The sequence below is a fragment of the Salmo salar genome, chromosome 17, assembly GCF_965601325.2.
Source record: "Salmo salar chromosome 17, fSalSal1, whole genome shotgun sequence".
NCBI lineage: Eukaryota > Metazoa > Chordata > Actinopteri > Salmoniformes > Salmonidae > Salmo > Salmo salar.
The window spans coordinates 85,925,882-85,936,699 of NC_138307.1; the positions used below are offsets into that span (position 1 = coordinate 85,925,882).

A 10,818-nucleotide genomic window follows, 5' to 3' on the forward strand; every position below is an offset into this window, starting at 1 on the left:
TCAACAGTTATGAGTTTCTCCTGTCAGACTAAATACATAGAAATATAATGAATAGAACCAGAGTCTCCATTCAAGTCAAGGATTCAGACATTCTATTTCTATCTACTCAGTCCTATCCGATAGGAGAAATACAGATCACTTTTGAAAAACTGGGCCCTGGGCATCAAGTCATCAAGGGATCAGGTCAGAACAGGTTTTAATGGGTTTCCTGTAGTTACACTAAGTCACTATTAACAACATTGTATAACACAGTACTTACATGGCAATAAACCAGTCACAAAATGGAGAGAGTCCTCCTACACATCTCAGCAGATTTGTTGACAGTATTTTATTCATGACACCTGGTGTTACTCAGAACAGATGTAAAATCAGCAGCTTTGTCTCAGCCAATAGGAACATACTAGCATCACAATGACATGTACTGATGCCCTCCAGGTCTCCTTCACCTATTCACTGTACAGATGGTATGAGAACGGAAAGCTGCTAACAACGCGGATACAATTGAAACCTAAATGAAACATCTTGTAAAGCAATGAACAGAAATGTTTTATGTACCAAACACACAGCGATCAAAGACTGGTCACTTGTCAGACAGGATGTTCTGTGATGGGATATGAAAGGATCCTCTCAACACATCATCATCATCATCATCAGCTGTTACAAGGGCCCATTTAATATGAACATCCTGAGTGGGGTCACATGTTACCGATGTGAACACAGTTAGGGAGGCCATTCCTCTGGTGTCCCAAAGCAAACGAGGCCTGTTGTGATTCCCCCATAGGTCCTATATGACAGGGAAAGCCTGGGTTTACCCATAGGTCCTATATGACAGGGAAAGGCTGGGTTTAGCCATAGGTCCTATATGACAGGGAAAGGCTGGGTTTACCCATAGGTTCTATATGACAGGGAAAGGCTGGGTTTACCCATAGGTCCTATATGACAGGGAAAGGCTGGGTTTAGCCATAGGTCCTATATGACAGGGAAAGGCTGGTTTTACCCATAGGTCCTATATGACAGGGAAAGGCTGGGTTTAGCCATAGGTCCTATATGACAGGGAAAGGAAGTGCTTATTTCTTCTTGGTGGCTCTCTTTCCTTCGCCCTTCTTGGGTTTCCCCTTGCCTCGTAGTTTCCTCAACCGCCGCATCTCCTCCTTGAAGTCCTCGTGCTCATCTCTGGTGGGGAAACAGGGAGGGAATGGTGTTACTGAGGTAAGCAGCATTAGTACTAAACTAAAAGGACGTGTTCAGAAGAACAGAGACAAACAGGGTCTAGAAAACTGTCTGGTTAGAACACAGAGACAAACAGGGTCTAGAAAACTGTCTGGTTAGAACACAGAGACAAACAGGGTCTAGAAAACTGTCTGGTTAGAACACAGAGACAAACAGGGTCTAGAAAACTGTCTGATTAGAACACAGAGACAAACAGGGTCTAGAAAACTGTCTGGTTAGAACACAAACAGGGTCTAGAAGACTGTCTGGTTAGAACACAGAGACAAACAGGGTCTAGAAAACTGTCTGGTTAGAGCACAGACAAACAGGGTCTAGAAAACTGTCTGGTTAGAACACAGAGACAAACAGGGTCTAGAAAACTGTCTGGTTAGAACACAGAGACAAACACGGTCTAGAAGACTGTCTGGTTAGAACACAGAGACAAACAGGGTCTAGAAAACTGTCTGGTTAGAACACAGAGACAAACAGGGTCTAGAAAACTGTCTGGTTAGAGCACAGAGACAAACAGGGTCTAGAAAACTGTCTGGTTAGAACACAGAGACAAACAGGGTCTAGAAAACTGTCTGGTTAGAACACAGAGACAAACAGGGTCTAGAAAACTGTCTGGTTAGAACACAGAGACAAACAGGGTCTAGAAAACTGTCTGGTTAGAACACAGAGACAAACAGGTTCTAGAAAACTGTCTGGTTAGAACACAGAGACAAACAGGTTCTAGAAAACTGTCTGGTTAGAACACAGAGACAAACAGGGTCTAGAAAACTGTCTGGTTAGAACACAGAGACAAACAGGGTCTAGAAAACTGTCTGGTTAGAGCACAGAGACAAACAGGGTCTAGAAAACTGTCTGGTTAGAACACAGAGACAAACAGGGTCTAGAAAACTGTCTGGTTAGAGCACAGAGACAAACAGGTTCTAGAAAACTGTCTGGTTAGAACACAGAGACAAACAGGTTCTAGAAAACTGTCTGGTTAGAACACAGAGACAAACAGGGTCTAGAAAACTGTCTGGTTAGAACACAGAGACAAACAGGGTCTAGAAAAATGTCTGGTTAGAACACAGAGACAAACAGGGTCTAGAAGACTGTAATTTCACTGTCTGTGGTTAGCCAGAAGGACCTTCTAAAGCCTCTAGAAGTGGTTCTGGCTAGAGTAGGGCTGTATACATTATTACACAATGCCAAACACAGACATGCCAAAAGAACCCAGATCCCTTTCCCATGAATAGGCCTATGGATCTATTCAGCCCATCGTCATGTCATGTCTACCTGAAGAGTCCCATGTACCGTAGCTTCTGTGTAAGGGCATAGTAGATCTTGTGTTGAGGGTACCAGTCGTACACCTCCTTTTTCTGGGCCATGGGCGGCTCCTTGAACAGCTGGACCACCTTCATGGACTTGTTGTCCGTCGGACGCGCCACATCCCCAAAGATACGTGCGCTGAGACGTGCCATACGCACAGCGTAGTTGGACAGGCTGGCCATAGCTAGCTGAAATACAAGAGGAAAGAGAAGCAGCAAATATTAGTTACAAATATGTCCTCAAAAAATAAACAACTTCTATAGACGGGTTAGCTGACAACGTCACAAAACATGATCGCTTCAAATGGGGCAGAAATCTGTGTTGTGATTCTGGTTGGCCAGATAGCTAGCAACAACGACAGGAAGCTGGCATGTAGGGAATCGTAGGTGGCTCGTTTCAGCTAGTTTCATCTTCTTCTCGATGCCACGTCTTGTTTTGACTGATGTCCGACCTACGCTAATATGGCTAAAATTCGCCCGCTACCTTGCCAACAACTGTAACGATGTATTTGACACAACAAGTGCAGATGTATATATTTTCAATAAACATCAGAGACGAAATATAGTTTACATGTTGTCAACACTCTAAACTGAACAAGAATCTGGGCTTACAGGAGACGTTGAATACAGTCATTCTCTGTTAAGCCCAAGAAGCAGCCATTTAACAGCTTGTCGAACTTAACGTCGAAATAAGCATCAAATCCACCTTTTCTGCACCTCCAATAAAATCCCTTATTACTGCCACGCGCAGATTGGCTGATCCAGCAGATGGAAAGGTCATTGATTATATCCAGAGAGGAACAAACACAGAGCAAGAGGTTTCACTCTTGACAAAATCTATCAAAAAAGAAAAAGCCCAATAAGTTTCTACGAGCTTATTTTGGCCCTAAGCTTGTCGACCTTTGTGACAACGATTCCTAATGGTAGAGCAGAGGCATGAGCATCTCCTAATTAAAGAAGATCTCCGTTTTATCACCTACAACAGTATAGGAACATAAAATCTAAATTGGTTGTATAAACCTGCTCTACCCAGAACGTAAAAATATTCCACCTGCCCTACCCAGAACGTAAAAAATATTCCACCTGCTCTACCCAGAACGTAATAATATTCCACCTGCTCTACCCAGAACGTAATAATATTCCACCTGCCCTACCCAGAACGTAATAATATTCCACCTGCTCTACCCAGAACGTAATAATATTCCACCTGCCCTACCCAGAACGTAATAATATTCCACCTGCCCTACCCAGAACGTAATAATATTCCACCTGCCCTACCCAGAACGTAATAATATTCCACCTGCTCTACCCAGAACGTAATAATATTCCACCTGCTCTACCCAGAACGTAATAATATTCCACCTGCCCTACCCAGAACGTAATAATATTCCACCTGCTCTACCCAGAACGTAATAATATTCCACCTGCTCTACCCAGAACGTAATAATATTCCACCTGCCCTACCCAGAACGTAATAATATTCCACCTGCTCTACCCAGAACGTAATAATATTCCACCTGCCCTACCCAGAACGTAATAATATTCCACCTGCTCTACCCAGAACGTAAAAATATTCCACCTGCCCTACCCATAACGTAATAATATTCCACCTGCCCTACCCAGAACGTAATAATATTCCACCTGCTCTACCCAGGCACCACCGCCTCCCAGAAGTAATCATTCCACCTGCCCTACCCGACGTACCACCTGCCTCCCGAACGTAATATTTCCACCTGCTCTACCCAGAACGTAATAATCATTCCACCTGCCCTACCCAGAATGTAATAATATTCCACCTGCTCTACCCAGAACGTAATATAGATTCTTTCCAGACAAGGCATTTTTTCAGTTGCTTGCATCTTTTTATTCAGACCTTATTTGGAAGTACATAAAGGTCGTGACGGCAGTAATGATGATAGTTGCTCAGAGAAACTCCATTCTTTGGAAGCTAATTCCCATATATATTTTGACATTATTAAGCTTGAAAAGCTGGTGAATGGCTGTTTCCTGGGTTTAAAGTGGAACTGACTGCATTTTAGCAACATGAAATCTTATTAAAATCTGTTCATATACAACCCATGAATATCTGACAAGCGAGCGCTTGGTCATATGGCCATTTTCACATTTTCATGAATGTTTGGGCATTTGCGAAAATTCCATAGCAATATAGAGTGGGAAAGTGGCCTTGCGTTTGGACAATTTAATAGACACTGCAGTAAATAAACCATCTTTCTTGTCCAGGACCAGAGTCTATGCAGACTGGTGCACCATAGCCAATCAGAACTACAGTAGGACTATATACAAACATGCCATTTGCACACAGGCCTGCCATCATTCACTATGAACTGGATTGTGTGTTAACAGGAAGTAGGACCTGTCATCATTCACTTTGAACTGGACTGTGTGTTTACAGGCAGTAGGGCCTGCCATCATTCACTATGAACTGGATTGTGTGTTAACAGGAAGTAGGACCTGTCATCATTCACTTTGAACTGGACTGTGTGTTTACAGGCAGTAGGGCCTGCCATCATTCACTATGAACTGGATTGTGTGTTAACAGGAAGTAGGACCTGTCATCATTCACTTTGAACTGGACTGTGTGTTTACAGGCAGTAGGGCCTGCCATCATTCACTATGAACTGGATTGTGTGTTAACAGGAAGTAGGGCCTGTCATTATTCACTATGAACTGGACTGTGTGTTAACAGGAAGTAGCAACAGAGCAACTTTAGGTCAATAGAACACATTCACCAAAAGCCACAAAATACACCTGAATGGATTTCTGTTAATATGTAAATACCATGGGAGTCCTCTTACATTTGGGAACTTTTATAGTCCTGTTGATCAAACAATCATGACAAGGTAGGCTATCTTTTCACTATATACACACACACACACACACACACATCAACAAGATCAACATCTAATGCTAGTCAACAAAGCAAGATTAGCGCAAAACCCTCTCAAACTTTTTTTTTAGCTAGTTTGCCATCACAATTGCACTGTTAGGGCCTCCTGAGTGGTCTAAGGCACTGCATCACGGTGCTAGATGTGCCACTAGATGTGACACCCATGAGACACCGTTCAATTGGCCGGGTTAGGGGAGGGTTTGGCCGGCAGGGATGTTCTTGTCCCATCGCACACTAGCGACTCCTGTGGCGGTGCGGGCGTAGTGCACGCTGACACAGTCACCAGGTGTACGGTGTTTCCTCCGTCACATTGGTGCGGCTGGCTTCCGGGTTAAGCGGGCATTGTGCGCTACGGCTCTCGACCTTCGACCCTCCCGAGTCCGTACGGGAGTTGCAGCGATGGGACAAGACTGTAACTACCAATTGGACAGCAAGAAATCGGGGAGAAAAATAAATAAATACTAAAAACAATTTGCGCTGATAAGCAATGGACAATTGTAGCCTCCTCACCCTTCTGCAGCTTGCCTTCCAACAATGCATGCTTGTCCCAACCAAACACCCAAGCTAACAGGCTAAAGTTGGCTTGCTAGCTACTTCCAGACACATAATGAGAGAACACCTCACTCTGATCATTTGACTCCCCCTAGCAGACCTGGTTAGGTTGTTTACATGTTATCCAGCATGTTGGTGACTAACTTACTTTCTTTGCCTACATTTACTGACACCAGTCATATTCAGCAGGTGTTGCACGTTGGTATCATCAGTTATTCAGCGCTCTGGCACGCTCAGGCGAGAGTGCTCTGAAATCGAAGTAGATAATCAGAGTGAATTTGCAAAACGCAAGAGATATGCTAACTGGATAACAGTCGTTCAATTTCAGAATAGCTAAATGATTAACATGTCTTGCTAGCTAACCAAATGACACCTGCATCCCTATCTCTGTAGCCACTGGAAAATTCAGTCACTCACCCACTCCTCCGATGACATCCTCCTAGCAGCTAGCTATCTAGCTAAGTTCAGTCTCTGTGTTTTAGCTTGCTACATAGATAGCTACGCTAGCCTATCAGCTACATTATAACTGACTTGTGATCATCGGCCTTGGCCTTGCTAGTTTGATTGAATCAAATTTTATTGGTCACATACACATGGTTAGCAGATGTTAATGCGAGTGTAGCAAAATGCATGTTCTTCTAGCTCCAACAGCGCAGTAATATCTAACAATTCCCCAACAACTACCTAATACACACAAATCTAAAGGGGTGAATGAGAATATGTACATATAAGTATATGGATGAGCGATGGCTGAGCAGCATCAACAAGGTGCAGTAGATGGTATAAAATACAGTATATACATGTGATATGAGTAATGTAAGATATGTAAACAATATTAAAGTGGCATTGTATAAAGTGACTAGTGATCCATTTATTAAAGTGTCCAGTGATTGGGTCTCAGTGTAGGCAGAAGCCTCTCTGAGTTAGTGATTGCTGTTTAGCAGTCTGATGACCTTGAGATTGAAAAACAGCTTCTATCTCTCGGTGATCATATTGACATTCCCAGCCGTAGTTACATTTGTCCGTTTTTGTCCAAAAAATATCGAGCCATTGAAACAGAAACAGTGCATTCTGAATGGTACCAGGTCCGCTGTGATTTACAACATGATAGCAATATTTTCTGGACCACCAAGACATGTATTGGTTTATTATATAAATCATGTATTGAACTGCATCTATCTATTCTGACAACAGTGCCTTGGTGTACGGCATGGAATGTTAAGTCAAATATAACCTATTTATAAAACCTCTTATGAAGTTGGTTTCGTAGCATAAAACTGGGAATATGATATTTTTTACTGATATTATGATTGTCTGTTTTCAGTGGCGTAAAGTACTTAAGTAGTACTTTAAAGTATTTTTACTTAAGTAGTTTTTTGGGGTATCTGTACTTTACTATTTAAATTTGTCAACTTTTACTTTACTACATTCCTAAAGAAAATCATGTACTTTCTACTCGGTACATTTTCCCTGACAACCAAAAGTACTCGTTGCATTTTGAATGCATAGCAGGACAGGAAAATTATCTAATTCATGCACTTAAAGAGAAAATCCCTTGTCATCCCTACTGCATCTGATCAGGCAGACTCACTAAACACAAAGGCTTTGTTTGTATATTATGTCTGAGTGTTGGGGTGTGCCCCTGGCTATCAGTCAATAAAAATAAAAATAAAAATGTAATTGTGCCGTCTGGTTTGCTTAATATAAGGAATTTGAAATGAGTTATACTTTAACTTTTGATACTTAAGTATATTTAAATCCAAAACCCTTTTTTACTTTTACTCAAGTAGGATTTTACTTGGTGACTTTCACTTGAGTCATTTTCTATAAATGGAATCTTTACTTTTACTCAAGTATAACAATTGGGTACTTTTTCCACCACTGTGTGTTTCATATCTGCAAAGTAGTTCCTCTTTAAATAGTCCAAGTGCCACCCACCAAAAATGTGTTGGACCTTCCGTCTGACTACGCAATCCACTGTTTCATCAGCCCAGCCAGGCAATTTATAAACTTGATCTCCACTATAAAAAGCATCTAGACATTATCTCACATTTCTTTTAGATTAACAATTAGTTTTAAACAGCAGAGATTTGTATAAACCTTGCTGTCTCTCCGACATTTGCTAAATTGATTCAATATTCAAATTCCACCTCCAGCTGTCCCATATCATAGTAATGAACAAGTAGAAGTCGCGACCAGACAGACAGCGTTTCTCAGCCAGTCGAAATCATGAATCAGCTGGCATCATTTTTATGGATATATAAAAATACATTTAAAATGAAATAAAAAGAAGGTCCAACTAAAGGAATTGCAGCAGTCTTTCTGGCTCCAGTGTTTGAAGTGATTGTAGTTGTGTTGTCTGCTAGCTGCTCTGAACAACAGGGGTCCTGACCAGAGAGAACATTTTCTATGCCAGGAGAAACCGCACCTCATTAGCTCATTGTTATGGACGTATCCAAATAAAATGTCACTAGAAAACTGATTAAACAAATGCCAAATGTAGCTAGTGTTATTGTTTTTGACCTGACTAAGTTAGCCGTAGTTGGCTAGCTAGCAAAACAAGAGAGAAGAACGGTTATGTCGGGTCTAACACCCGTACCAATATCCTCCAAAAACACCAGCTTCTCGGGCATTTTTTCATTTAAATAAACACTGTATGGTTCAAAACTTGTAAAAGTGGCAATTTTTTTTTTTAATAAAAGTTACTTAAAGTTAGCATTGAAATCCCAGCGCATATTGGGTTATTTCCCTAACAACATCCTGGCGTTGCCGTTTTACCTTAGTTACTATTAATTTCACAGAACTATTTGTGAGTTCGGTATATATATAAATAAATAAAAACTGAAAACACATGTTACCGGTCTTTTTTGGGCCTTGGATTAAAATAATAATCGCCATATTGAACGTCTTGTGTAAAACCCAGTATTTCCCCCCATAGTAGCTAAACAACCAACCCGTTAATGAAACAGCTTCATGGTTTTAAAACCAATGGAAAAATCATAGCCAACAAACACATCATAAAGTTGATGATCAGTGTGAAAACATGCACCAGACAGAGGAAAGCACATACTGAATAACAAAATGGCTCACTGTGTCCACAGCCAAATACAGACCTGGAATCACCGCGACGTGTGGACTGGCTTTGTTATATCCAATGTTGATATGTTACCATGTTCTACACGATAATGCTATACCTTGCTACTCAGTATGTGTGTCACTAGTAGTTATTATTGTATTTCGTTAAATATGTCGCTAACCTTCAAGCATGCCACCACTGCTATTCTTCGATGAGGTTTAACGGCGGGTTGGCATCCAATACATGTTGCATTACCGCCACCTACTAGACTGGAGTATAACTCCCTTATACTTGGCTTGAAAATGTCAAATAAATACATTAATACCCCTACACTCACTAAAAACCCACCACCTTAATCCACTATTTAAATCTATCTAGTTCTACTTCAGACCAACAGCCTGAAAGGACGGGACACCACCACTCAACACACCCTGTAACTCTTCTGAGGTAAAGTCTTGTACACTCAAATACCTCACTGCAGCTGCCACCACAACCTCAACATCCAGAGACTTACGTTCCATCCCTACAGTACAGTTGATAACCATTGCTATAAATGCTAAAAATCCAATCTTACTGAAGCATACTGTACCAGTCAAAAGTTTGGACACACCTACTCATTCAAGGGGTTTTCTTTATTTGTACTATTTTCTACATTGTAGAATAATAGTGAAGACGTCAAAACTATGAAATAACACATATGGAATCATCTAGTAACCAAAAGTGTTAAACAAATCAAAATATATTTTAGATTCTTCAAAGTAGCCACCTTATGCCTTGATGACAGCTTTGCACACTCTTGGCATTCTCTCAACCAGCTTAACCTGGAATGCTTTTCCAACAGTCTTGAAGGAGTTCCCACATATGCTGAGCACTTGTTGGCTGCTTTTCCTTCACTCTGCGGTCCAACTCATCCCAAACCATCTCAATTTGGTTGAGGTCGGTTGATTATGGAGGCCAGGTCATCTGATGCAACACTCCATCACTCTCCTTCTTGGTCAAATAGCCCTTACACAGCCTGGAGGTGTGTTGGGTCATTGTCCTGTTGAAAAACAAATGATAGTCCCACTAAACCCAAACCAGATGGGATGGCGTATCACTGCAGAATGCTATGCTAGCCATGCTGGTTAAGTGTGCCTTGAATTCAAAATAAATCACAGACTGCAAAGCATCCCAACACAATTACACTTCCTCCTCCATGCTTCACAGTGGGAACCACACATGCAGAGATCATCCAGTCACCTACTCTGGTCTCACAAAGACAAGGTGGTTGGAACTAAAAATCTCAAATTTGGACTCATCAGACCAAAGGACAGATGAGCATGTTTTGAAACTGATCATGAACGTTTATGATGTGTTGGCTATGCTCTTTTGCACACCAGTATTTCTACTTGCACATTATCATCTGCACATCTATCACTCCAGTGTTAATTTACTAAATTGTAATTACTTGCTACTATGGCCTATTTATTGCGTTACCTCCTCACGCCATTTGCACCCACTGTATATAGACTTTCTTTTTTTTCCTATTGTGTTATTGACTGTACGCTTGTTTATTCCATGTGTAACTCTGTGTTGTTGTTTGTGTCGCACTGCTTTGCTTTATCTTGGCCAGGTCGCAGTTGTAAATGAGAACTTGTTCTCAACTAGCCTACCTGGTTAAATAAAGTTTAAATAAAAATGTGATTGGTATTAAACCATGACCAATGAAGCTTTTTGATAATCGGGTTGGTTGTTTAGAAACTATGTGGCTAAGTTCA

The 10,818-nt window shown here is 41.3% G+C and overlaps 1 protein-coding gene across 6 annotated transcripts; it reads right to left on the reverse strand.

Annotated features, from left to right (window-relative positions):
* Positions 1-313: 313 nt before the first annotated feature.
* Positions 314-9,357, reverse strand: LOC123743827 (small ribosomal subunit protein mS33). 6 transcript variants are annotated; one of them, XM_082964316.1, is made up of 3 exons: positions 9,243-9,357; positions 2,512-2,714; positions 314-1,173 (listed from the first exon to the last, which is right to left on the reverse strand). In XM_082964316.1, exons 2-3 carry the CDS (start codon positions 2,706-2,708, stop codon positions 1,068-1,070), a joined length of 303 nt encoding a protein of 100 aa, XP_082820442.1. In that variant the 5' UTR covers positions 2,709-2,714; positions 9,243-9,357; the 3' UTR covers positions 314-1,067. The 6 variants fall into 6 exon arrangements, with proteins under 6 accessions (XP_082820442.1, XP_082820441.1, XP_082820446.1 ...); XM_082964315.1 differs by having other exon boundaries at positions 2,494-2,714; positions 9,243-9,353; XM_082964320.1 differs by having other exon boundaries at positions 9,099-9,308.
* Between the last annotated feature and the right edge of the window lie 1,461 nt (positions 9,358-10,818).

Bases quoted from the DNA above. Each gene is read 5' to 3' on its own strand.
- LOC123743827 (XM_082964315.1), bottom strand. From the start codon at position 2,708: ATGGCCAGCCTGTCCAACTACGCTGTGCGTATGGCACGTCTCAGCGCA. The intron at 1,174-2,493 runs GTAGACATGACA...TTTCCCCACCAG, and splicing joins CGGTACATGGGACTCTTCAG to AGATGAGCACGAGGACTTCA.